This window comes from Terrapene carolina, unplaced genomic scaffold, assembly GCF_002925995.2.
Source record: "Terrapene carolina triunguis isolate 2854851 unplaced genomic scaffold, T_m_triunguis-2.0 Scaffold84, whole genome shotgun sequence".
Taxonomy (NCBI): domain Eukaryota; kingdom Metazoa; phylum Chordata; order Testudines; family Emydidae; genus Terrapene; species Terrapene triunguis.
In genome coordinates, this window is record NW_020664435.1 from 37,909,959 (window position 1) to 37,937,688 (window position 27,730).

At 43.6% G+C, this 27,730-nt stretch overlaps 1 protein-coding gene across 3 annotated transcripts; it reads left to right on the forward strand.

Annotated features, from left to right (window-relative positions):
• The first annotated feature begins 145 nt into the window (after window positions 1-145).
• On the forward strand, window positions 146-27,494 carry ARL5B (ADP ribosylation factor like GTPase 5B). 3 transcript variants are annotated; one of them, XM_024224431.3, is made up of 6 exons: window positions 146-326; window positions 6,981-7,041; window positions 8,380-8,527; window positions 22,236-22,319; window positions 24,371-24,522; window positions 24,653-26,349. In XM_024224431.3, the coding sequence occupies exons 1-6, from the start codon at window positions 281-283 to the stop codon at window positions 24,684-24,686; spliced, it is 525 nt and encodes a 174-aa protein (XP_024080199.1). In that variant the 5' UTR covers window positions 146-280; the 3' UTR covers window positions 24,687-26,349. The 3 variants fall into 3 exon arrangements, with proteins under 3 accessions (XP_024080199.1, XP_024080198.1, XP_024080200.1); XM_024224430.3 differs by lacking the exon at window positions 24,653-26,349 and adding an exon at window positions 26,924-27,494 and having other exon boundaries at window positions 151-326; XM_024224432.2 differs by lacking the exons at window positions 146-326; window positions 24,653-26,349 and adding exons at window positions 4,621-4,629; window positions 26,924-27,494.
• Window positions 27,495-27,730: the final 236 nt, after the last annotated feature.

Sequence of the window (27,730 nt, forward strand, 5' to 3'; positions counted from 1 at the left end):
GAGGAGGTAATGTGCGTAATGACGTTACTGCTGGGCCACGCAGTGACGCAAGACGGTCGGGGAAGGCATTGGCTTCAGCGGCGGGCTGGAGAGGCGGGTTAGAGGGTGGCTCCGCCTACTTGGCTCTCTGGGCTCTGTCCCTTGTCCGCGGCCAGCCGTAGCCGCTGCCGTCGAGTCACTAGCGCCGGCTGGCGGCGTCCGTGCCCCTTTGTGTCGTGGGGACGCTCGGAGCGTGACGTCGTCCGGCCGCGGGACGGGCCCGGCCGAGCCTAGTCTAGCCATGGGCCTGATATTTGCTAAGCTGTGGAGTTTCTTCTGTGACCAGGGTGAGCAGCGACCGCCGGGGGCGGAGCTTTGCCGGCTTGCGGGAGCCGCTGGGAAGCTGCCGGGGAGGCCTGGGATCCCGGCTGTGATGGGGAATGGTCGGGACGCCCCTCGAGTGTTGAAGGAGCAGGTGGGGGGTTATCTCTGTGAGTTGGGGGGAGGGGAGTGCCTGGAGTGTGTGTGAAGGGGGGTCGTAGGCTGGCAGTCAAGGGGGGAGGTCGTTGGCTGACATTGAAGGGGAGGAACACACAGGGTTGGGGGGGGCGTAGGCTGGGATGGGGGGGGGAGAACACATGGGGGGGGGGGGGGGGGGGGGGGGCAGGGGGGGGGGGGACGCCCAGGGTGAGCGGGTATCGTAGGCTGGCACTGAAGGTGGGAGGTTGAGTTCAGTAGAGGGTGGGCTAATGCACCCTATTCTTTCAAACTTATTTTCTCATCACTGTAACAGCAGAGGCTTTCAAGGTCTCACTAGCTAGGGTTCCCCTCTCCTTCTGAGTCCTATTCTGTGAAACTGTGCATCCAAACTGCGATCAGCTGGGAAACAGTGCTGTTAAAATAATGTAATGTTGGCTGTGTCAAATTGAAAGGGTCGAACTTTCAAAGTCTGTGTCTTTGCAAAGTAAGCTGTCATGGGATAAGAGGGAAGGTTCTCTCATGGATTGGTAACTGGTTAAAAGATAGGAAACAAAGGGTAGGAATAAATGGTGAGTTTTCTGAATGGAGAGAGGTAAATAGTGGTGTCCCCCAGGGGTCTGTACTGGGACCAGTCCTATTCAACATATTCATAAATAACCTGGATAAAGGGGTAAACAGTGAGGTGGCAAAATTTTCAGATGATACAAAACTACTCAAGATAGTTAAGTTCAAAGCAGACTGCGAAGAGCAACAGAAGGATTTCTCAAAACTGGGTGACTGGGCAACAAAATCATCATTAGAGATGTTGAAATGCCAATACTGATCCTGGCACATCCAGCCTACCCCTTACTCCTATGGCTTGTGAAGCCATACATCGGACACCTGGACAGGAGCACTTCAACAATAGGCTCAGCAAGTCCAAATGGCAGTTGAATGTGCTTTTGGCTGTTTGAAGCGTCATTGGCACAGTTTGCTCAGTAGGTTAAACTTCAGTGACAAAAATGTTCCCATGATAGTAGCTGCCTGCTGCATGCTTCATAATATGTGTGAAGCAAAGGGAGAGAAGTTTCCACAGGGTTGGGGCATGGAGGTGAATAAGCCGTCTGCTAATTTTGAGCAGCCGGATACCAGGGTTACAAGAGCTCAGCATGGAGCAGTGCGTCTCAGGGAGTTTTTGAAAACCCATTTTATTAATGACACACAGTGACGTGTTGCTTTTTTATCTTGTGCGTGTCAATAGTCTGAACATTGCTGTGGCTGCTGTGTGTATAGTAATGTAACACTGGAAATACATTTCTTGCTTTCCTCTGTCAATGACTCCCAACACTCACCAACTAGAACCTCTAGAGCTGCCTCCCAACCTACTGCTGGAGAGACAACCCCACACTCCATTCAGCTCCTGGCCCCTCCAAAGGCACTACCGCAGAGGGGGAGGGAGGGCAGTGTGCACTTGATGCCCGGGGAATGGGCTGCAACCCACCAATTCATCCTTCATGGAGAGCCACCACAGTGGTTGTCATGACTGAGGGGAGTGTGGCCTACTGCTTACAATGTGGAGGGGATGGGAGCCAGGGCTCCTGGGATCTAGCCACAACTCCGGCTCTGTGCGAACTCGTTCACTCCCCCCATGCCTCAGTTTCCCTATCCCTCCCTACTCCCCCCGTGCTTTGAATTAGTAAAGATTTCATTTTTAAGAAATTGACTTTTATTGCACACACATGTAAACAAAAATATGTGACACAGAATTAAACCTTGGAAATAAGATGAATGTGTTTCTCCCCTTTCTGTTCAGAAACACACCGGCCTTGCCTGTCACGCATCCGTGTATGTGCGGCTGTGATTCTGTGCACCCCCCCAGGGTTGAGTGGAAAGGATATTGCACTGGCCCCCCATACCTAGTGGAATGTGTGTGTGTGGGGGGGGGGAATGGGAGTACAGTGATGTTGGAATGCCATTCTGCAGGGGACGTGGAGCTTCAAGGTGTCTCTCCTGGAGGTCAGCCAGACACCTTAATATGTCTGTTTGTTCCTTCAGAATCCCCAACATCTCCTGCTGCATGCCACACTTATTCTCCTGGGCTTTTGTCCTGCTCATACTGTCCATTTTTTTTTTTTTCTGTAAGAGTAATCCTCCACACCCTCTGGTCAGTGTCCACTGTCCCAGAGGCATTCATTATCTCATTAAACATGTCATCGCGCGTTCTCTTTCGCCTTTGTCTTATCTGGGAGAGCCTCTCTGACGGTGTGGAGGAAGAGTTGAAGGCCCCACTTTCAGCTGTAAAACATGCAAAGCACAAAGGAACAATTGTCAGTGCAGACCCAGTATCCAGTGCAGATTTGCTATATAAAAATCACTCCCCAGAATCCATGCAAGTGTGAAGCAGAACATTTTTATTTCTACAAGATACTCATTGAACCGGTTTGCCATCCCAGCCGTGATGAGTACAGCTGGGGGACAAGGGCATTGGAATGTCTGCAGAAGTGGGGGGGCAACCCACAATGGGATCATAGTGGCCCAGGGGCCATACCGCTACCCTTGTTAACATGGGCATAGTGTGGAGGTCAGGGACCAGCGTTCCCCCTCCCAGACTGCATGCTTTGACAGGGGCATCACTGGGGATTGCTTGCTATAGCCACCACAACATATTTGTTAACCTCCCCCCATAGCTGCTGCTGCTCTCTGGCACCCAAGGCACCACCCTATGCCCAGTCCAAAAGCTGGATCCAGGCAGAGGTAAGCGCCTACTATGGAGCCCGGGCCACTGTGGGGAGGCCCAGACACTCCACCTGCCTCGGGCAGAGGTATGGTGTGCGTGAGAGCAGCCCCCTGGCCCATGTCCCTGCACCCCGCCTGCCTGAGGCTTGCAGTTTGTGGGGGAAATGTTGACCCCTGCCACCCAAACCACAGCCATGTGAAACAGTGGGCAGTGATGGCCCACCTGATTCCAGTGCCCCTGTCCCATTGGCACCCCAGGTTCTGGAGCTATGGGGAGGAAGGGAAGAGGTGAAAAATGACTGGGCGGGGGCACACAGACACTAGTGTTTGCGGCTTGAGCAATTGAAATGAATACTACCACAGTCTCCTGTAGGTCACCCTAGCTGATATTACGCTCTTGAGGGTAACAGAGGTGGCAGGGGAACAGCTGCTGCCTGCGTCCAGGTACAGACCAGGTCCTTATGCTCCTGTGCTATGTACTGTGATGATGCCTGCCAAATTAATACTGGAGTGGCTTGGGAAAGTGTCCTATTACAGTGGAAGAAATAAGGCACCCTTCAGAGGAACCTTCCACAAAGTATTGAGATCTCTATGAAGGATTCCCGGGACATCCCTGTGTACTTAATTCTCAGGGTACCCTCTGCCTCGCTGGTCCAGACAATGAGAATCAGATAGCTGCTTTACCTCCACTGGTTATTTAAATAAAAATTAGCAAATAAGAATATGTGATCCCACAATATTAATGCTAAGTGCATACTCACTAGAGATTCCTTCTCTGGCATCACGCTCGGCCACGCTGCATTGCGGCGACTGGCTGGACTGCTCTGGGGTTATAAACAGTTCCTGACTCTCCAGGACAGTGGATCCCCTGCTTGCCTAGAGTCATAGACTATCAGGGTTGGAAGGGACCTCAGGCCTGTCTCCCATCTTCCTCCTCCTCCTCCTTCCTCGTCCAGCACCACCTCCTCAATCTTTCCTGCAATGGCCCAAGACTCCAACTCTGAGGTATCCATGTGGCTCTTGTGGGTCATGGTGGGGTCACCGCAGAGTATAGCATGCTGCAGCTTGTAAAAGTGGCATGTCTGCGGTGCTGCACCAGGGTGACTGTTCGTCTCCCTTGCCTTCTAGTAAGCCTGATGCAGCTCCTTTACTTTCTCTTGGAACTGCTGCCGATCCCTCTGGTAGCCCTTCTCCAATATACTCCCAAGAGATCTCATAGATGTCCATATTTCTACAACTTGATCTGAGCTGTGCCTGGACAGCTCTTCTCCCCATACACCCAAGGAATCCACCACCTTCTGTGTATTCCAGGCCAGGAGTGCTTTTGGAGCATGGAGCTGGTGTGCTCAGCTGGGCAGACAAGCTTTCCACCGCAAACAAACAGAAAATGGGAATTCAGAGTTCCCGGTCCTTTAACGGGAGGGGCTGTTCCCTGTGTACCTGGCTGCTGGGCAGGTGAGTTGAGAACGGTGACCAGAGCAGTCACAGTAGAGCATTGTGGGACACCTCCTGGAAGTGAGTTAAGTTGACATAAGCAACGCAGTGTCTACACTGCCACTACGTCAACTTAATTATATCGACTTAACTTATGCATACGCCTCTGGCGAAGGTGGAGTAATTAAGTTGACCTAGCAGGCGAGTTACGTCGGCCGGAGGGACCTGGTAGTGTAGACACAGACATTATTAGGTCTACTTAAGCTGCCTTATGTCAACCCAACTCTGTAGCGTAGACCAGGCCTCAAAGATGGCAAACTTAAAATGGCTCAAAGGAAATAATTTTTCACACTGCATAATTGGACTATGTAACTCATTGCCACATGATGGCCTCTTATTAAGTCTAATGAAGTACCATTCTATTATGACGGGCTGCATCTATTTGTTCCTTATACAGTAGATGTAATAAATATTTAATAGTCCTAGTTGAGTATTTTTAAGAAAAAATATTTAACTTTCATAACTAAAATTCGAAGGCATATCAAAGATTATAATACTTTGTTATAAATCTAATGAGTATGTTCCATTTTTTCAGAGTAAGCTGTAGCTTTCCATCCATGTGATATTCTGAATACATGGACTAAAATTTTAAATATGACTTGTTGAAGCACATGTTGGTACCCCATAGTTAAGTTTCAGTTTTAATTCTATTGTAACTCTTCATCTGTTCATGGTTCTGCTTTGTTTTGAACAGAGTAAAAATACCCTTTACTGTATTTTCCAATCCAACTTTGCACATGCATAGTGGAAAAATCAAAACAGAAGACTTGTGGTAACTTAACCTGCTTTGTAGCTCCCTTTGTCGTTGTACAGTGGTTCTCAAAGTTTTGTACTGGTGACCCCTTTCACATAGCAAGTCTCTGAGTGCGACACCCCCCCCCCATTACAAACACTTAAATATATTTAACACCATTATAAATGCTAGAGGCAAAGTTGGGTTTGGAGTAGAGGCTGACAACTTGTGACCCCTCCATGTAATAACCTCGCGGGGTCCTGACCCCCAGTTTGAGAACCCCTGTCGTTGTGGGTTTTTTTCTTAGTGTGAAGAAAATAGTTGCCATTTTAAGACTATGAATAGTCTTATATATGTACAATAGCATGCAAAAGTATTAATGCAGCATTTGGCATATCACTGTTTACTCCTGGGGGAATTTTGCACCATGGCGCGTGCGCACAATTCATGACCCCTCTGCTGAACCTCCCCACACCCAGACCCCTCTGGGGCAGGCCCAGGCCTTAAGCTGTGTCAGGATTGGGTGCAGCCTCACCACTGAGTCCGTGTCCCCAGGATGGGAAGGCTGGGGGTGATTTCCCACCTTTGTGCAGCCAGTAGATTGTGCTCCCCACTGCAATGCTGTATTTATTTATTGACAAATAAAACTTACAGAATTTTGAATTATTGTGTGCAGAGTTTTTAATTTTTTGCCCTCAGGAGTAACTGTTAAGTGGTCAAGCGCTTGGGGTTCAGGAGTTGCAGTGCTAAGAGCAGAAAGTTCAAACTGAACTCTTCTCTCCCTTATACTTACCCATTTAAATATGGTATCTTCATAGTCTTAAATAATTTATCAATATATGCAGTCAATAAACTGAGGCATCTCGTTCAGCCTTATATGGTGGGTTAACATAATATTATATGCAGTATTTAGATTTGTGAGTTGCAAGAAAATTAGTTGAGTTGCCAACTTCTTCAGTTTGCCAGCTGTAAATATTCAGCTTTAGTTTTTGATCTATTTTTAGATATTACTAAAATACTGGTCATTCTGTAATTGTGTTCTTAACTTGAAGTACTGATATTCTCACACACACACCATTTCTTTTTGTCTTGCTTTGTAGATCTAAGTCTTAAATTACATACAGTCTTCATATTTGGTTTAACTTCTGAATATAAAATGTATAAGATATTTCACTTTGTGACACCTATTCTAATAATTTTCATGCAAACTGAACATATCTAAAAAAGTGCATTGGCAGAACCAAGTTTGCAAGTCAACGTGCAGTCTCCATGTTCTTATGACTACTTTATTTCTCAAGCTTAATTTTGTATTAATGCTACTCTTTTGTATGAAACAATTTTTTTTTTAATCAATAATCATTCCTTTAAAATAAAACTTTACCATGGACTTAACTTATGTCCCTTGTAAGTATAACAACTCTTTCTGGAGATACTGATTTGTGGTTTTTTTTAGTCGGGAATCTTCCATACTCTGTGCAGGCTGTTCACCTAAAACAGACAAGGGGTCTTTGCTTTTTTTTAATATCAGAAAAGTGGTTAATAGTTGGCTAATGGTATCTCACCTTTTTTTGTTTTGCAGAACACAAAGTAATAATAGTGGGACTTGACAATGCAGGAAAGACCACCATTCTTTACCAGTTGTAAGTATATGAGCTATTTAAAACTTCTGTTTGTTTGATACTTTCATTCACAATTAATGTATGGGACCTGACTGAAAACTCTGGGGAACCCAGCTTAGCTTGTCTAAGGAAGGTATTTGTCATTCAATAATACTTAAGTTTAGTGTATACAGTAATAAAATAGATACAGGTGTTGAATTGTTTAGAGTTGAGCTTCATGTTAATCAGATACTCAGCACAGAGTATCACAGAGTGTTCTCGAGGACAAAGAATGAATCAGTAATCCTTCTGCAATTGAGATCTTTGGTAATTGATGAGTGGTGAAATCCTTTCACACATTGGTGAAAGCTTCCAGAAAGAAACTTAATTTAAAATCCATATCTGCCTTTATTTTTAGTCAGTTTGCAAAACCCACATACAGACCACTATTTCCAAAAGGAAAAAAAAAAATGTCATCTCCCAACTAGTCAGTCATGTCACTGGTGGAACTAACAGTTCCTTCAGAATAATATTTCATCATGCTTCTATGGCTCCTGCAATAGAAGGCTATGGGTCTGGTGATGTCACTGTAGTTAAAATCAAAACAAACTCTTCCTTACCTCGCAAGAGGGTATAGGATAAATCTGTAATTACTTGGGAAGTGCACAATTACTACGATGATGGAAGTGGTATATACATTTAGATAGAACGAAATAGAGTGTTTCCCTGAAACCTTTTCTTCTGTACTCTACATTAACAAAACAAACCATTGTTTTAAAGTTGGTACTGAGGTATTTTCAGCTGCAGATACAGAATTTCTTTCAGAAGCTATTGTGAAATCAGACAACCTTTACATTTTCCAGGTGCTCTGACAACTTTATCTTCAGATTATTCTAGCAAGATTCAAAAATACTGTCTTTAGTGATGGTGACCTGTTGGATCATGGCAGCTTTTGTTTTGTTTTGAGTACATTTTTTAGATGGCTACTAATATTAACAAAGTGTTAGTCAGATTTAAGCTTTACTTTTCTGTACCGGATGTTCATGTATAATTGTATACCCTATTTATCCCTATCTACATTATGTACTACTACAAATGCAGATAAAAGGGCAGACTCTTCACTCATTGATTGTAACTCATAAAATGCACCCAAACTGAATAAATCTTTCACACAAAAGATGTCTTTATATATCTTTAATAAAATAATAATGTTTCTTTAATAAAAATTTAGATGAAAAAGACTGTTTTAATAATTGCTTTACGGGAACAAAAATGATTTACTTTTGTTATAACAAACTTGTCACAATATACAACTGATGCATCAGGAAGTTTCAAGATATTGCTAATTTTTTTTTTGTGGTGTGATGTTGTTTCCCTTAGCTTAATGAATGAAGTGGTCCACACATCTCCAACCATAGGAAGCAATGTTGAAGAAATAGTAGTAAAAAATACCCATTTCCTTATGTGGGATATTGGAGGACAGGAGTCATTACGGTCATCATGGAATACCTATTATTCAAATACAGAGGTATGTGAAGTTGCCCCCAAACTATAAATAAAGCAAATAAATGTAAATTTCAGTCCTGATAGCTTGGGTGGAGATTACATTAATGGGATATGGAAGAATTTATTCATATGCGAGGACAGAATTTAGGCTCAAATGCAGTAAATGATATAAGGCAGTGGTTCCCAAACTTTAACAACCTGTGAACCCCTTTCACTAAAATGTCAAGTCTCGTGAACCCCCTCCTAAAAATGAATATTCCCCAGGATTTTCTCCTTTACCTGAGTATAAATTATAAAAGCAGTGATCTTGGAAATATAAAATTTGTTTTTATGACATGCTTATTACACACTATTTATTATTCATTACTATTTATCATTATAGTATTTTTATTATATTATGAAAATGGCAGCACTCTTCCAAGATCTGACTTTTGTAGCTTGTATCACTTTGAATAAGTATGTTATAAGACAAGGCTCCTATGTTTCATCAAGGAGTATCAGATGTGAAACAGCATGAAGGTATTTAAGAAGCCAACTCAAAGAGTTCCTCCTACACAATCATTCAGGTCTTGAGCAGTCCAGCCAAGCAACGCACGTTACAACAAAGCTTAAACTTGTTCATAATAATAATTTTAAAAGCAATACTAGCTGCCTATTTAATTTTAAAAGTAGCAAAAAATATCCACCTCCCTTTCAATTTCTTATAAGGAGTCTTGAAGTTTAAATCTCCTTAGTGTGATAGATATGCTTGCTTTGATCTGCTTAGCTCTTGGAAGTCCAGGGGCTCCAGGCTGCTGGCCCCGTGCTGCCTGCAGTTCCTAGCGACAGCTCTGTCCGCCATTAGCGAATTTTTTCCCGAGAACCCCCTGTAACATTTCGTGAACACCAGTCTGGGAACCACTGATATAAGGTCATGGCTCTGTATTTTCATTAAATCAAGCTTTTAGTGGTTCTCAGCCAGGGGTCCGCATACTCCTGTGGGTACACAGAGGTCTTCCGGGGGTACATCAACTCATCTAGGTATTTGCCTAGTTTTATAACAGGCTACATAAAAAGCACTGGCAAAGTCAGTACAAACTAAAATTTCATACCGACAATGACTTGTTTATACTGCTCTATGTGCTATACACTGAAATGTAAGTACAATATTTGTATTCCAATTGATTTATTTTGTAATTATATGGTAAAAATGAGAAAGTAAGCAATTTTTCAGTAATAGCATGTGGTGACACTTGCTTACAAAATCAGAAATAAAAGTAAAAAAATAATTTTTAAGTGAGGTGAAACTTGGGGGTATGCAAGACAAATCGGACTCCTGAAAGGGGTACAGTAATCTGGAAAGGTTGAGCGCCACTGTTTTAGTGGAACAAAAGTTGTGTGTCAAGTAAACAGAGTAGTTCTTAATGTATTTTAACTAGAGAGCTAGATCTGCATATCTAAATATGTGTATTAGCGTAGATACTTCAGGATCAGAAGATTTATTTATTTATTTAGAAATTTGTCACCTGCTGCTAAGGCACTTTGTAATTGATTACTACAATAGAAACAAAGATACATTATGTATGTGTTTCAAATGTCTTGTAATAAACCTCTACATGAGGGGATGCTGGACTTGATGGTTCTGAAGCAAAAAATGGGATCCTTTGGCACACAGCCAGTTTCCTGGTAGTACTTAGAATACTCTTTCATCCTATTCTAGACAAATGATATTATTTGTCCTCTGGGATTAAACAGTGCAGTTGGGCCTTCCAGTCTGTGTACAGCTTGTATTTTAGATTTCACTGATTTTACAAGAGTTTTGTTTAGCTCAACACAGTTTTTAAGTGAAACTGTTTTCTAACTTGTTTGAGGAAAAATAAGAGCAATACACACATCACATTTCTCCACAGTGAATGCAAAACTTAGTTGGGGATTGAGACCACTAGTGAATGGTTTAGCTTCTGTTCTCATGCGTAGTAATGTTTTTTGAAGCAGTGACAGTAGTGGAAAGAGAACAAAAGTTTTGCTAGGCAGCACTGTATAAAAATGGTCAGCAGCTGCTGCTGCATTTATTCAGGGGACAAAAGTAACCTCAGCTGAGGTGGGAGGAATGATATAGCGATAAAGTTGCCATTGACAGAAAGGTCAGAGGTGACTTCAGCTGACCAATGTATTGTTTCCACTTTGGTTTATAACACTGCAAAGAACAACATGTTTGGGTTTTTTTAATTGCTGACACCTAATAAAGCTGTGCAGTATGTATTAAATCTCCATAATTTCAGTTTGCATGTGCAAACTTCTGTCATCTGTCGCAAAGATCTTCAGACATGTTGATTTTTAATACTTTTAATAAAAATAGACAGAATAATTTAGAAAAGAACAAAAACATAGATTCATAGATTCTAGGACTGGAAGGGACCTCGAGAGGTCATCGAGTCCAGTCCCCTGCCCACATGGCAGGACCAAATACTGTCTAGACCATCCCTGATAGACATTTATCTAACCTACTCTTAAATATCTCCAGAGATGGAGATTCCACAACCTCCCTAGGCAATTTATTCCAGTGTTTAACCACCCTGACAGTTAGGAACTTTTTCCTAATGTCCAACCTGGACCTCCCTTGCTGCAGTTTAAGCCCATTGCTTCTAGTTCTATCCTTAGAGGCTAAGGTGAACAAGTTTTCTCCCTCCTCCTTATGACACCCTTTTAGATACCTGAAAACTGCTATCATGTCCCCTCTCAGTCTTCTCTTTTCCAAACTAAACAAACCCAATTCTTTCAGCCTTCCTTCATAGGTCATGTTCTCAAGACGTTTAATCATTCGTGTTGCTCTTCTCTGGACCCTTTCCAATTTCTCCACATCTTTCTTGAAATGCGGTGCGCAGAACTGGACACAATACTCCAGCTGAGACCTAACCAGAGCAGAGTAGAGCGGAAGAATGACTTCTCGTGTCTTGCTCACAACACACCTGTTAATACATCCCAGAATCATGTTTGCTTTTTTTGCAACAGCATCACACTGTTGACTCATATTTAGCTTGTGGTCCACTATAACATACACTACCTTATTGTTGAATAGCCATTCCACTTTCCAATAGGCTGCCTTCCTGCTACCTAAATTTGTTTCTATGCTAGTCCCTGCAGCAGGAGCTCTTACACATCACTTCCCTCAGGCTAGCACTGGAATCCTGCTTCACCCAGAAAGACAGCCCCAGAGCTTTGAGTGCTGCCTGTCTTGCTTCAACAGTCAACTGGTGCTGCTAACAAAGTAGTATAGATTGCCTTCCTCCCTTTCAAGAAATTGCAATCATTGCACAACACTCCAAGACTTACAGGGGTTGGAATTTGGGGAAAGAGTCTGAATCTGTTAGACTATCCCAAATGGTAGCATGAAGTCACTTAGCCAGCTTGCCTTCTACCAACAGCTTCACACAGGGGAGCCACTATGATACATTGTTTCTTTTGTGTTCAAATGGAACCTTTTCCCAAATGTTTGTAGTTTATACCAGATATGACAGTTTACCTTATTATGATGGCTGGTAATCACAGTGCGAACGTCCGATATAATAGGACACAATGAGAAGGTGCCATTGTGGTAGTTGCATTTTTCATTCACATTTTGAAGAATTATGTGTAGAAGATTTTTTTCTGTTTTTTTTTTTAATTGTGGTCCGTGTCTACAGATAACTAGTTTATCAAACAGACATTCTGATCTTCAGTATTATAATTACATATATTAGTATTATGTCCACTGCAGTTTTACTTTTATTTGTACAGCCCTAAATTAATCTGTGAATCTATAGCCATATATAACCACAGTTTTAATGTGTAGCTAAAACTAAATGTAAACTTAATGAAACAGTTTTAAAAATAGTCCCAGTTTAAGGCTTTTCTAGCTAGTTTCTCTGGGTAAAAACCATGATTTTGCTTGGTAAAAGTCAGCTCTGGTAAATATGGTCATCCCTGTTTCAGAGCCCGGGTCAGCTGACTTGGACTTGTGCTATGGAGCTAAACAACATTGTAGATGCTCTGGAGCCCAGGCTCCGAGACTGAGCAAGGTGGGAGGGTCTGAGAGCCCAGGCTCCACCCAGAGCAGGAAAGTCTATACTGCTATTTTTAGTCCTGAAGCGTGAGTCCAAGTCAGTTGACCTGGGTTCTGAGACTGCTGCAATTTTTTTGGCTGTGTAGAAGCACCCTGAGTTTTCTGTCATAAGCTATAACTCCAGTGCTTATAGTTACTGCGTCCATCTAAAAAAGAAAGATTTTAGCCCTCATAGTTGTGGAATAAAGTTTGCAAATGTGGAAAGAATATGCTCTGCTGGCTGAGAAACCAGAAAGCAAATAAAAAGAACGCCAATATCTTTTTATATTTCATGATTTTAAGCCAATCTCAAGCCTTTTTGAGTCTTGGCTCCTAATGTTTGAACCTTTGGGGTTGGCAATACTGTTAAGCTCTATTCTTGAGATAAAAGTTGAAGAGAAACTTCCTCTTTGCTGTTGAAAATTTCATGATCCGATCAAGTCTAGTGATGTACCAGGCTTCAAAAAATTATCAGACCATCTGGAGCAGGGATTGGCAACCTTTGGCACGCGGACCACCAGGGTAAGCACTCTGGCGGGCCGGGCCAGTTTGTTTACCTGCCGCATCCGCAGGTTCGGCCGATCACAGCTCCCACTGGCCGCAGTTCACCACTCCAGGCCAATGGGGACGGCGGGAAGCGGCGGCCAGCACATCCCTCAGCCCGCGCCGCTTCCCACAGCCCCCATTGGCCTGGGACGGTGCCATTACCCTGGTGAGCCGCGTGCCAAAGGTTGCCGATCCCTGATCTGGAGGATTAAAACCTACTAGCCAGAGAAATATACGAGGTCTTGGACAATGCTGTCATGAGTAACTTCATCCACTGCACCCCGTTTCCTTGCTTTCTGGGATTGGGGCGAGTGCTTAGATTCCTTCCAAAGTGCTGTCCCTGGTGTCTGAAATTCAGCTCTCTGCTGCTGGAAGGGAAAAGTAATTTAGTTTTTTGTCTCTACTCAGGCACTTTAATTGCTGAAAGCACTTGAGGGAGGAAAGAGGTCGCTTCACTACATGAACCTTCCCTGGTCTCTCCCCCATGAATAACCCCAGTGACACACTCTACTGTCCCTCCTAGACTTCAAAAGCAGCCCCAGCAGCATTAAGTTGATTGATTTTTATTTTGGTAGTTTCACTGCTTTCTGAATGACCAGACTCTTGTTAATTTTGTAAGGGAAGTGGTCTGAGGAAGGTGCAGATAGGTTTGGGAGTTGTGGTAATGAGTTCCAATGCTCCTTGCTATGCCACTAACTTGCGATTGTAGCCTATACCTTTTCCTGTTTCCTTATCTGTAAAATTAAGGTAATATTGCCAATATTTCTGAAGAATTCAGAATTAGTTGTTTGAATGGTGTTTTGAACATGCAAAATGCTCTATAAATTATATCTTGTGCTTGGTAAAGCTATGAGCAGTAGCAGAGGTATTAGAGCTGTTTCTATGCAGTTTCAGGAAGACAACATTAGTTTATATTTGGAAGGTTACTTTTACAGTTATAAGAGCTAGAAATCAACTGCCTTGGAATTGTGGGTACACAGCACCTCTGAAAATTAGTCTATAGATAAACTTTAAATTGTATTACAGTAGGTCGAGTGGATATCACTCATTCTATGTAGGGGGCTGAAATTCATCTTTAATTAGGGTATGTGGGCTGGAATAAAAACTTAATATTCTCTTCAATCCATAGTGGAGCTTCTTCTTAGGTCAATGGGAGGTTTGCCGAGAAATTGAATGTAGAGCTTTATGTGATGGTTAACTTTTTAATTTTTTCTTCTATTCAGTATCATTCAGTGGAAAAATGTTCCCCTTTAAGACCGTGTTATTTCTGTCGTCTCTTTCTTTTCCTTCCTCTTCCCCCTATTTTCTGTCTCTCCATTTTCCTTCACTGCAGCCACTGAACTCCCCTGTCAGTGAGCTTCATTCCCAATTCCATCTTTATTCCACCACAAAAATGTGAAATAGTTGATGACACTTTATATGTCAGCATTGGGATTTCCTCTCTAAGGCCTGGTCTACACTAGGCTTTTATGTCGAATTTAGCGCCATTATATCGAATTAACCCTGCACCCGTCCACACCAGGAAGCCATTTAGTTCGACATAGAGCTCTCTTTAAATCGATTTCTGTAATCCTCCCCAACGAGAGGAGTAGCGCTAAATTCGACATGGCCATGTCGAATTAGGCTAGGTGTGGATGGAAATCGACGCTAATAGCTCCGGGAGCTATCCCACAGTGCACCACTCTGTTGACGCTCTGGACAGCAGTCCGAGCTCGGATGCTCTGACCAGCCACTCCCCCGGGAAAATTTGAATTCCTTTTCCTGTCTGGGCAGTTTGAATCGCAGTTTCTGTTTGGACACCGTGGTGAGCTCAGCAGCAGTGGCAACGATGCAGAGCTCTCCAGCAGAGATGGCCGTGCAATCCAATAGAAAGAGGGCCCCAGCATGGACGGATCGGGAAGTCTTGGATCTCATCGCAGTGTGGGGCGATGAGTCCGTGCTTTCGGAGCTGCGCTCAAAAAGACGGAATGCAAAGATCTATGAGAAGATCTCTAAAGCCATGGCAGAGAGAGGCTACAGCCGGGATGCAACGCAGTGCCGCGTGAAAATCAAGGAGCTGAGACAAGGCTACCAGAAGACCAAAGAGGCAAACGGACGCTCTGGATCCCAGCCCCACACATCCCGTTTCTACGAGGCACTGCATTCCATCCTAGGTGCGGCCGCCACCACCACCCCACCCCTGACCGTGGACTCTGAGGATGGGATATTGTCCGCGGCCGGTTCCTCAGCGGACGGGGAAGAGGAGGAAGGAGATGAGGAGGACGAGGCAGTAGACAGCGCTTACAACGCTGATTTGCCCGACAGCCAGGAGCTCTTCATCACCCTGACAGAGATCCCCTACCAACCCTCCCCAGCCGTTACCCCAGACACAGATTCAGGGGACGGATCAAGCAGTAAGTGTTTTAAATATCTAAACATTTATTTACAACATAACTGGCGTATTTAAAATATTAACATTAGCTAAAGTGCTTTAAAACATGTAAACATTTATTTGCAACAAAACAGGAAGATTGAAAATATGAACAGTGGGTAAAGTGCTTCAAAACATGTAAACAGTAAAGTCAAACAAAAGGGGAATCAGTGCAAAGTGTATCATGATTTGTCTTTTTTTGGGCGCCTCAATATATAGTCCGAACCATTTTCAAAAAATTGCACAATGTCCGCTTCATGATTATAATGCCCAAAACCCTGCAGTCATTTGTCCCTCCAAGGGCACCTAAGCCAGGAACTGGTCAATGTAACCGGGGATAGAGGCGAGATCCTCCGGGGAGAACTCCTCATACACCTCCTGCAGGTGTTTTTCCAGCCTCATCAGCAGGTTCCTGGGCAGGGAGAGCTTATTAGGCCCCCCGTGGTAGGACACGTTTCCCTGCCACAACGCCAGCAGGTACTCCGGGATCATGGCCTTGCACAGCAGTGCAGCAAATGGCCCCGGTTTCTGAAGGCTGTCCCGGAGCATCTTCTCCTTCTGGCTCTCGGAGACCTTCAGGAGGGTGATGTCTGGCATGGCTCCCTGCTGTGAATTAGGTATGGGAAAGTTAGTATTGGGACTGCTTGCCCGTCCCTTTATAGAACTGCAACCGCCGGTTTACAGCCACGCGGTTTACAGCCGCGAGGGGGTGGGACAGGGGCAGAGTTCATGCTTGCAGGATTGCTGCCAGCAGAGACTCGCATTGCTTTCTATTTGAAAGGAGGCCAGTGCCACTCTTAAAGTTTTAAGCGGCCACAAGTCTACGGCTTACCATGTTTGCCATCTAGACAAAGTCCGGTGTCCTGCCCTGCTCCTCAGCTCGCCACAGCAAGACCGCAGGCACTGTAGGCGAGGGCCGAAAATTCGACCTTGTCCTCAGTGCGCGTGTGATAGGTGCTCTGCATGGTCTTGTTCACAGAGAAAGACTATGTTCTCTGTTCACAGATACATTGCTCTGTCTCAGGAATTCACTCCCTTTTTCCAATTCCCACAGCCACATCTGCCCAGAGGCTAGCGCACATTAGGAGGAGGAAGAAGAGGACACGGGAAGACATGTTTGCTGAGCTAATGGGATGCTCCCGAGCACAGGCAGCCCAGCAGACACAGTGGAGGGAGAACTTGTCCCAAATGCACCGGGCAAACATGGAACGGGAGGAGAGGTGGCGACAGGAGGACAGGCAGGATACTCAAACGCTGCTTGGACTAATGAGGGAGCAAACGGACACGCTCCGCCGCCTTGTGGATGTTCTGCAGGACCGGAGGCAGGAGGAGAGAGCCCCGCTGCAGTCTCTCTGTAACTGCCCTGCCCCGCCACCAAGTCCCATACCCCCCTCACCCAAAGTCCAAACACGGAGGGGTGGAAGGGGCCGTGAAAAATTTCACTCCACCCCTGCGGACTGCTCTACCACTAGAAGGCTCTCATTCCCCAAAATTTGAAAAGTCCTTTCCTACCCGCCTCCCACAAGACCCCGTCCAAGTTTCACCCCCCCGTTCCATGTGCGGTTGTTAATAAAGAATACGTTTCTGTTCATTTCTGTTTCCATCCTCTTCTTTTGGAGGGGAGTCTGTCTGAAGGGGGGGGGAAGGGGCTTGGTCATTGGACAGGACAGTCACCTTTAGCAGGGGGCAGGTGCAGCAGCAGGGCACATATACAGTGCAGTGACTAGTTATCCTGGTCAGTCTGGGAGGTGGTTTTCATGTTTTGTGTGGTGGGGGCGGTGGTGTTGCTCTGTGACTTGGTGGCGGGGGAGGGCAGTTACAGATCTTATGCAGCGGTCCTTACCCTGCATCACAGAGCCGCGCAGCAGGGGATCTGTAACCCTCCTCCCCCTGCAAGACAGTCACATAGCCGACACATACACGCAGTCCCGGCCAGGAGGGCTGGCAGGCTCCGTTGAAACAACCAGTCCACCACCGCGGAGCCTGTCATTCCTGGAGTTTAGAGGCATCATTTGCATCACAACCCTAAACCCGCCCCCCGCCACAGTCTGTGTCACAGGTTTAAAACATTCCCGCGAAAACAGTAATAAAGACAACGGTGTCCATTAACAAAACAGAACAGATTTTATTTTTTGGGAAGGGGGTGAAGGGGGTATGTAAGTGGAGAGGATAGTCGACGGCAACTGGGTAAAGAAAGGGGGGCAAGTTCTGCCTCTGTGTCCACAAACTTAAAAGTCACTGGGTACCCTGCTCAGCCTTGAAACTGGCTTTCAAAGCCTCCCGGATGCACAGCGCGTCCCGCTGGGCTCTTCTAATCGCCCGGCTGTCTGGCTGGGCGTAATCAGCAGCCAGGCTATTTGCCTCAACCTCCCACCCCGCCATAAAGGTCTCCCCCTTGCTCTCACAGAGATTGTGGAGCACACAGCAAGCTGCAATAACGATGGGGATATTGGTTTCGCTGAGATCACAGCGAGTGAGTAAGCTTCTCCATCTCCCCTTGAGACGGCCAAAAGCACACTCCACCACCATTCTGCACTTGCTCAGCCGGTAGTTGAAGAGTTCTTTTTCTGTGTCCAGGGCGCCAGTATAGGGCTTCATGAGCCAGGGCATTAGCGGGTAGGCTGGGTCCCCGAGGATCACTGTAGGCATCTCCACATCCCCAACAGTTATCTTGTGGTCCGGGAAGTAAATACCTTCCTGCAGCCGTCTAAACAGACCAGAGTTCCTGAACACGCGAGCGTCATGAACCTTGCCCGGCCATCCGACGTAGATGTTTGTAAACCGTCCCCGATGGTCCACCAGTGCTTGCAGCACCATTGAAAAGTAGCCCTTTCTATTGATGTACTGGCTGGCCTGGTGGCCCGGTCCCAGGACAGGGATGTGAGTCCCATCTATAGCCCCACCGCAGTTTGGGAATCCCATCGCAGCGAAGCCATCTATGATGGCCTGCGCGTTTCCCAGGGTCACTACCTTTGACAGCAGTACCTTGACGATTGCCTTGGCTACTTGCATGACAACAACCCCCACGGTAGATTTGCCCACGCCAAAGTGGTTCGCGACTGACCGGTAGCTGTCCGGCGTTGCAAGCTTCCAGAGGGCTATGGCCACTCGCTTCTGGACAGTCAGGGCTGCTCGCATGCGGGTGTCCTTGCGCTTCAGGGCAGGGGACAGCAAGTCAAAGTTCCAGGAAAGTGCCCTTCCGCATGCGAAAGTTTCGCAGCCACTGGGATTCATCCCAGACCTGAAGCACTATGCGGTCCCACCAGTCCGTGCTTGTTTCCCGGGCCCAGAATCGCCGTTCAACAAAATCCACATGCCCCATTGCCACCGTGATGTCCTGGGCGCTGGGGCTCGTGGTTTCTGACAACTCTGTGCTACTCTCCGACTTCAGGCCCTCACGGCGGTGCTGTAGCCTCCTCGCCTGATTACTCTGCATCTGCCTCAGGGTAAGGTGTATGATAAGGTGCGAGGCGTTGAGAACGGCCACAACTGCAGCGATGGTCGCAGCGGGATCCATGATCGCAGTGCTGTGGCGTCCGCGCTGTCACTGATCAAAAAGTGCGCGAACTGATTTCCCGCCGGTGCTTTCAGGGAGGGAGGCAGGGCGGTAGTGACTGACGGATGACGACAGTTACCCAAAAGCACCCTCGCCACATTTTTTTACCCAGAAGGCATTGGGGGCTCGACCCAGAATTCCAATGGGCAGCGGGGACTGCGGGAACTGTGGGATAGCTGCCCACAGTGCACTGCTTCCAATGTCGACGCTTTCCCTGGTACTGTGGACTGACAAAGTCGAATTACTGTCCTTAGTGTAGACACACACGTTCGACTTTCTAATATCGATTGCACATATTCGATTTAACTAAAATCGAACTACTCTCGTAGTGTAGACATACCCTAAGATGAGATTAATGGCAAGCCAGGAAGCTCATGCCCCTGTTTCAGCTTTTCTGCAGACACAGCCATCAGTACTACATCAGTTTACACTTGAAACACAAGTTGAAGCTTACCTTTGTAACTGTGAGAACTAGCATCTTATATTTTCTAAGTAAAAGCTTAAATTCTGAAGATGCTGAAGGTGTCATGTGGGTCATATTAAATATATTGGGTAGGAGAGATCTGGTCTATGGGCTGCAAGTTTGACATCACTAGTCTAGAGATTCCGGTTAGAATAAGGGCCCTTAAGTCCTCTGCGACTGCAAAGCTAAGGCCTCTGACAGGCACTGAGATCTTCTCTGTGCTATTGGCAGTTAGATTTTTTTTTTTTTAAAGCCCGGATAGTAACAGGTAAAAATGTATTTCTAAAATCCATCACTTTACAGTGCATTGGGGGGAATTCAAGCTTAGACATTTTCTGATACATAAGGCATACTGACTAAGTGATCATTGCTCTGTGGCTGGCTTTCAACTATCCACTCACCATGGGTCAAATTTCCATTATGCACATGACCAGCAAGTTCACATCTGACGACACATGTGCAATCTGGGATTTGCTTGCACTTGTGTAGCAGGGTACGCACAGTAATCATATAGATGTAGACACTCTTGGGGCTGATAATTCAACCTTAGATCACCAGTAAAGTATACTATTTTATATATATCATATAGGGCTGCCAATTAATTGCAGTTAACTCATGCGATTAACTCAACAAAATTAATCACGATTAAAAAAGTTAATCTCACTGTTAAACAACAGAATGCCAATTTAAATTTATTAACTATTTTGGATATTTTTCTACATTTTCAAATATATTGATTTCAATTACAACACAGAATACAAAGTGTACAGTACTCACTTTATATTTTGATTACAAATATTTGCACTGTAAAAATAAAAGAAATAGTATTTTTCAATTCACCTCATACAAGTACCTACTCCTGGAGGCATTCTGTGCCAAAAAAATTATGCACACAATATTTTAAAATTCTGCTAATTTTATTTGTCAAAATAACACCATTTCAATTATTTTGGTAACTTATTTCAAAATACCTGTCAGCAAGTATGTCTGTAACAATACAGACACACACAAAAATTCCCACGGGAATAGAGTTATGACAGCCCAGTTCCTGTTTCTTCCCCTCCTCCTCCCTATCCCCCCCGGCCAGGGGGCCAGACAGTCACAACCCCTCCCCCATAAGCCCAGGGATACAGAGGGAGAAACAGCCTGATGCTCAGTACTAAGCTTTCATGGAGTTTCCTGCTCGCCACCTTCTCCTTCCCTCAGGGCACGCTGGGAACGGCAGCTGCCAGGAACCCTAGCTCCCTTTTCTTCCCCCCAGCAGTCTCTTCTGTGTGTGAGTGGGGCTCTGCTGGATCCAGTGGCCCCTAGTGGCAACTAGCAACACTGCAGCCCATTTCTGTGGGGGAAAGGAAATTCTGCGTGGACATTAATTTCTTCAAAATTCTGCATTGTGCAGTGGTGCAGAATTCCCCCAGGAGTATACACCTGTCAGGGATGATCTAGATAATATTTAGTCCTGCCATGAGTGCAGGGGACTGAACTAGATGATGTCTCGAGATCCCTTCAGTCCTATGATTCTATACATTCTGCTCTGCCGGTGGGGACAGAGCCTGCCCCACTCCTACCTCCTCAGAAACACCCTGAAGCCCTGCCCCTCCATGCCAAGCGTGCCGCAATAGCGAGCAAGAGGGACTGAGTGTCACACTGTCTCACACGCACGACTGTCCATCCTCCCCCCAGCGGTGATTTACATTTCTACCAGCTACTCCGGGTGCCCAAGCCGACCTGCCTGGCTGCCAGGGAGTGGCACGTGACCACTCTTGCGGCTTCCCTTTGCTTCCCCATCAGAAGTCATTTTTCTGCAGGGAAGCAAAGAAATCTGCAGGGGACATGAATTCTGTGCATGCACAGTGACACAGAATTCCCCCACGAGTAAAGTACCATAGTGCAATCTCTTTATCGTGAAAGCGCAACTTACAAATGTAGGTTTGTTTGGTTTTTTTGGTTACATAACTGCACTCAAAAACAAAACTGTAAAACTTTAGAGCCCACAAATCCACTTAGTCCTACTTCTTGTTCAGCCAATCGCTAAGAGAAACAAGTTTATTTACATTTACAGGAGATAATGCTGTCTGCTTCTTATTTACAATGTCACCTGAAAGTGAGAACAGATATTCGCATGGCACTTTTGTAGTTGGCATTGTAACATATTTACATGCCAGATCTGCTAAACATTCACATGCCCCTTCATGCTTTGGCCCCCATTCCAGAGGATATGCTTCCATGCTGATGACACTCGTTAAAAAAAGTAATGCATTAATTAAATTTGTAACTGAGCTCCTTGGGGGAGAATTGTATGTCCCCTGCTCTGTGTTTTACTCGCATTCTGCCATATATTTCATGTTATAGCTGTCTTGTATGATGACTCAGCATGTTGTTCATTTTAAGAACATTTTCACTGCAGATTTGACAAAATGAAAAGAAGGTACCAATGTGAGATTTCTAAAGATAGCTACAGCACTTGACCCAAGATTTAAGAATCTGAAATGCCTTCCAAAATCTGATTGGGACAGAGTGTGGAGTATGCTTTCAGAAGTCAGTTGTGTTGGTTAGAAAAGTCCAAGTCTGTTATGCATAAAGAACATTTACTAACCAATGAGTCTCTCTTGCAAAGGTCAGACTACAGAAAATACATAGGTGGAACCTTGTTTACATGTAGTCTGAGAGAAACTTTTCCTTTTATTTTCCCTAGTTCATCATTCTTGTTGTTGACAGCATTGACAGAGAACGACTTTCTATCACAAAAGAAGAACTTTACAGAATGTTGGCTCATGAGGTATATTTAAAAACTCAGCATTCCAATACTTTTGGATTGTAGGCTTCCTTTTTTGTTAGCACCCAAATAATTATAAACATGAAGACTTAACCTTTTACAAAACAAAGTTGTTTCATTAGCATAGGTATTGATGTACATTAACTGTGCTTTTTAAAAATTTTAGATTGTCGGTGTCTAGACAAGAACAGTCAGGATATCATGAAAAATACATGCTCCATGTTCTAACACTCTTAGGAGGGTTCATTCTATTGTAACAAGGTAGCAGTTTCTTTTATAAAAGTTATACAGATTGTAAAAAGTTTTTATATGTTTAAACTTCATGCTGTCTGACTTGTACTGTTTTTCCTTCCTCTATCTTACAACTACAGCTAAAAATGAAATTTTGAAGAAGCTTGAAAGCTTCTAAAACAAGTTTTGAGATTAGTTTTCACTATTGCATCCTATTAATGTAAAGAATCATAAATAGTGTTATAAATGGTTAATCTTTGGATTATGCTTGCTTCCTTTCTGATCTAAAATGAAGTTTTGGCTATTAGCAGTTCTCAGTGTTATCTGAGTGATTCATAATCTATTTCTAAAAATGAAAGAAAATTGTCTCTAAATGGCTCAGTTCAATAAAAATAGTTTTTGCTCTGGGGTTGGGGGTGAAAAATAAATTCTGAAATAGATGGGAAGAAGCCTTTTGTTCAAAATCTTCCCATGATTTCAAAATGGATCCCAATATTGCAAACACCTATTCAAATACTGCCTCAGCATTGGGGGGGGAGGAGGGGACTACATGACCTGTCAGGGTGCCTTTCAGCTCTACATTTCCATGATTCTAAGAAGTCTTAATTCATGTGAGTTGTCCTGATGACTGACTTCAGTCAGACTAGTCTATAAATTAGGACTACTTGTGAGAGTATGGATTTGCAGCACTGGACCTTAACTTTGCTTTTGTTTCTTTAAAGCATCCAGATATAGAAATGGATCTCCACTAATCCTAGCAGATTAATCGGTATTGAACTCTTAAAATTTGACCTAATGGTTTCTTGATTATGAAATGTCTTTCTCTCTCCTGCCCTGCTCCAAAAAAATCTGCTGCTCCTATTTTTGTTGCCTTAGGCCAGGTCTACACTACCGCGGTAGTTCGACGGCTGGCAATCGAACTTCCGGGTTCGATTTATCGCGTCTGGTCTGGACGCGATAAGTCGAACCAGGAAGTGCTCGCCGTCGACTGCGGTGCTCCACCTCAGCGAGAGGAGTACCACGGAGTCGACGGGGGAGCCTGCCTGCCGCGTGTGGACCGCGTCTGAACCGCGGTAAATTTGAACTAAGGTATGTCGACTTCAGCTACGTTATTCACGTAGCTGAAGTTGCATACCTTAGATCAAATTGGGGTGTTAGTGTAGACCAGGCCTTAGTTACATGGAAAGTTTAGACAACATTTTAAATGTCTTACATCTAACTTAAACTATTCAAACATTACTAGTAAGAACTGCCTTTTAGGCAAAAGTAACAAAGCTCTTAAGGTATGAGGTGGATTTGTTAAATTATGAAGTATAGTTTCTTCCTTTCCTGTCCTAATAAAATTTCTAAACATTTAAATTTATTATTAAAAAAAAAAAAGTGCCTAGAGTTGGAAGTAATTTCAACGGAAGTTAACTCTTCGACTCTGTAATTATCTCACTTAAAGATTTCCAGAATGTTCCTCCAATAGTAATCTAATTTGCTGAACATACTGAGCTGCTTTAGAAAATATATCATTTGTGTCTTTAGATTAGTCATCAGTGAAGTGTGGCAAGACCAAAGGACCAAGAAGTGAAGCAAACCCTAATTTGATGCCTGAAGAATGTTAGTTAGAACAGCTTTCTAAATGAATCATTAAGTTTGTCTTCCACTATAATTTATTGTTGCAATAAGCCTCTCAAAATTAAATGTTACTGCATAATTTTAATATAGAATGACTTTACTGTAACTGTGGGAAAATATATTTAACATTATATAACCTTTAGATTTTTTATCATAACATTGGCATCATAAGTACTATAAATATTCTGTCTTGCTTCCAGGATTTACGGAAGGCTGCAGTTCTCATCTTTGCAAATAAGCAGGACATGAAAGGTTGTATGACAGCTGCTGAAATATCTAAATACCTCACCCTTAGTTCCATAAAGGATCACCCATGGCACATTCAGTCCTGCTGTGCTTTGACTGGAGAAGGGTAGGTGTCCAGTAATGTGTGTCTAAGTTCAATAATGTAAAATAAATGGAAAACTGTGTGTGATTTAAAAGCCCATTGGCACTGGTCTAGGTCTTCTGAAATAGGATTTTTCCTATTCTCACCTTTGCAGATATAATAACACCTTAAGTATATCTTCCCCTTGACTGACTTCTGGATCTTCCTTACAGCTGAGTCCACCAGCTTTAACTGATAGGATGTTTCAGTCGTTCGGAAGAATGATGCTCTACACTCCTGAGGGCTAGCCCATTCACTCTCACTATGTCAACTGGCTAGCCTACTTGCTCTTTGTTTAGTGTCTGTAATACCCGGGTGACTGCTTCAACTCTATACACTAGGGCAGCAACTCTGACTTGACCAGAGGGTAAATAATATAAATAGGGTGTGGCTTTCAGCCTCACTGTGGTGATCATTTATGAACCCCATTTTCGCTTGTGTAGGAGCCAACAAATATTTTAGTGCTCCTGGAAATTCCTACCAGTAGACTTCCATCCCTTCATCCTGGAATGTCTTTTTAATGTGCAGTCCTATCAGACCTTATTTTGACTTTTCAGATGTATACTCAAAAAGACATGTTTGTCAACATTCACTATGACATGAAGACCTACTTTGTTACTGGTGTAAAACCCATTACCTATATGCAGTTGATGTAATTGACTTATTAACTTCTATCTCAGTTATGCCAGCATAGTTACTAAAATTTAAAACAGAGCTTTCCTCAGACCCCTGGAATTCACAGATCAGACATTCTTGGTGTCTGACAGGAGCTAGCCATTGGTTTTTCTTTCAGATTCAGTTACCCAGTTTTCTTAGGTGCCCTAAACATATGCCTTGATTTTCAAACAGCCTCATCATTTGTAGAATTCATTTTGTTTCAGCAGTAAAATAGTAGAAGAATAGTCTATGATAATGCTGCCTCAGGGCTTCAAAAGTAGTGGATATAACAGATCATTCAGAAGTTTAAAAAAAAAAAAATCTTCCCCACAATGATGAAATGTGAAGTTTACTTTTCAGATAGAGCTGGGACTGTCCTGTGAAGTGAGTGTCTGCCTGTACCTCCATCACTTTCCCTGACCTCTCATAATGGGAGGTACTTGACCCACTTTTGGTCTATTAATTTTGGATATTTATTTCCAAAAATTAAGCCATTGACTTGTCCAACTAGCTACTATTATTTTTGCTAAAGGCAACTTGGATAGGTAAGTCATGAGGATCTGGCTTTGTGTAAACAGATCTACATTTTCAGGTCAAATTATTTCCTTTCATATTTAAATTGGTGATGTACTTACTGTAACTTTGTTCTTAATATGTATATTCTATGTAATTCCACATTCTCATTTCAAAATTTATTGTAGGGAAGCATTAATTAAGCCAGTGCCTTTTTCTTTAGTGTACGCAAAATAGAATTTTATTTCTTCATTTAATTTGAATCATTTGAATATTACTTAAAAAGGCTTTCTTTAATGAAAAAATGGGATCACTCTCTCCTTGGCTCTATTGCGTTACCAAAATTCAGTGTGTTAATGGATAATATAGGGTCTGACCGTATACTACAACCAAAAGAGAAATGTCACTGGCAGTTGTTTTAATCCATCAATATACAACTTTGGTGCTTCTTGGCAGTCAATTTTGAGTTTCAGCCAGACATGATTTTGTGTTAGCCTCACCCTGGCATTGAATGAAGATCTAATGTAAGCAGCATTTGAAATGTGATACTTGTGTTAGCCCTAAGGCAACAGTTATCAAACTGTTGGTCGGGACCCCAAAGTAGATCGGGACCCCGTTTTAATGGGGTCGCCAGGGTTGGCGTTAGACTTGCTGAGACCTGGGGCCAAAGCCCGAGCCCCGCTGCCCCAGGTGAAAGCCGAAGCCCAAGGGCATCAGCCCTGGATGGTGGGGCTCATGTTACAGGCCCCTGGCTGGGGCTAAAGCCCTTGGGCTTTAGCTTTGCCCACCCCTCCCACACACACACACGGGGCAGCAGGACTCGGGGGCTCAGGCTTCAATCCCTCCTCTTGGGGTCATGTAGTAATTTTTGTTGTCAGAAGGGGGTCGCAATGCAATGAAATTTGAGAACCCCTGCCCTGAGGCATTGTGGTAAGTATTCTGTACTGCCATGTGGGAAACCCATAAAGATTTTTTTTATCTTTCCTTTCACTCCTTGGATGATATGTATTGAGTAGCAGCATGTTTTGGCTCTAGAAGGGAAATGGAAGATGAACTTTCTTTCATGTGATTGGAGCTTTTGGCTGCTTTAAAAGAAATCCTGCCTAGGCCACGTGCACCTGTAATTGATGGCGAAAGATAGTGCTTTTTGGTTGGATGACTTGTATGAGAGCAAATGGTTAAAAACTTCATTGCGACTTCTCTTATTAATTTTCAGATTATGCCAAGGTCTGGAATGGATGACCTCCCATATTGGAGTGAGATAACTTGTTGCAAAAGAGACTGCATCTGTTTATTCTGTGAACATGAACATTTTCCTGGTACTTCTGGTTGCTAAGGTAGCGACCATGTTTAATTTATAATGACAGAAACCTCTGAGCAGCACTTGAATCAAGTGCAGCTGAACTGAAACACAAAGTATTTTTAACTTTTTTAATGCACTACTCTTCCACAGGATGAACATATGAATCTGTTTCAGTATCAAAGTTCTCCTGGCTATTCTAATTTTTCAGTGGTTGCCTTGTAAGATATCTTTCATCATGGAAAATCTTTCACACTTGATTTTTGTAATGATGCAAACTATTTCTGTAATTTACTACCATAGATAAATTTCTTCATTAACACTGGGAAAAAAAGTGAATAGATTGATGTTTACCCTAGCATAGCTTTAATGATTTCAAAAGATTGGGCTATGGCTATCTCCAAGGCAGGTTTTAGGTATGTTAAGAATTGTAATAGTCAGCATTGAAACAGTTATTTATGGTTGATATGCTCTTCCCCCCCTCCACCCTCCCAATATGTGTAACTGAATTTCTGCCTTAAAAGAAAACATGCCCTTTTTTATTCCCATGTAAGGTAAGTAGTTCTGGGTCATATTTTTACCTGAAAACACAACTTTGCCAGGTGGATAAAAATCAGAGTTTTTATTTAATTAAAATGCATTTTTCTTTTTAAAAATGAACCAGTTTAAAAATTTGAAATTGACAACATATTAAGTGCTAAATTTAGTGTAATCTTTTAAAAA

Bases quoted from the DNA above. Each gene is read 5' to 3' on its own strand.
- ARL5B (XM_024224430.3), top strand. From the start codon at position 281: ATGGGCCTGATATTTGCTAAGCTGTGGAGTTTCTTCTGTGACCAGG. The intron at 8,528-22,235 runs GTATGTGAAGTT...TATTTTCCCTAG, and splicing joins CCTATTATTCAAATACAGAG to TTCATCATTCTTGTTGTTGA. The intron at 24,523-26,923 runs GTAGGTGTCCAG...ATTAATTTTCAG, and splicing joins TGTGCTTTGACTGGAGAAGG to ATTATGCCAAGGTCTGGAAT.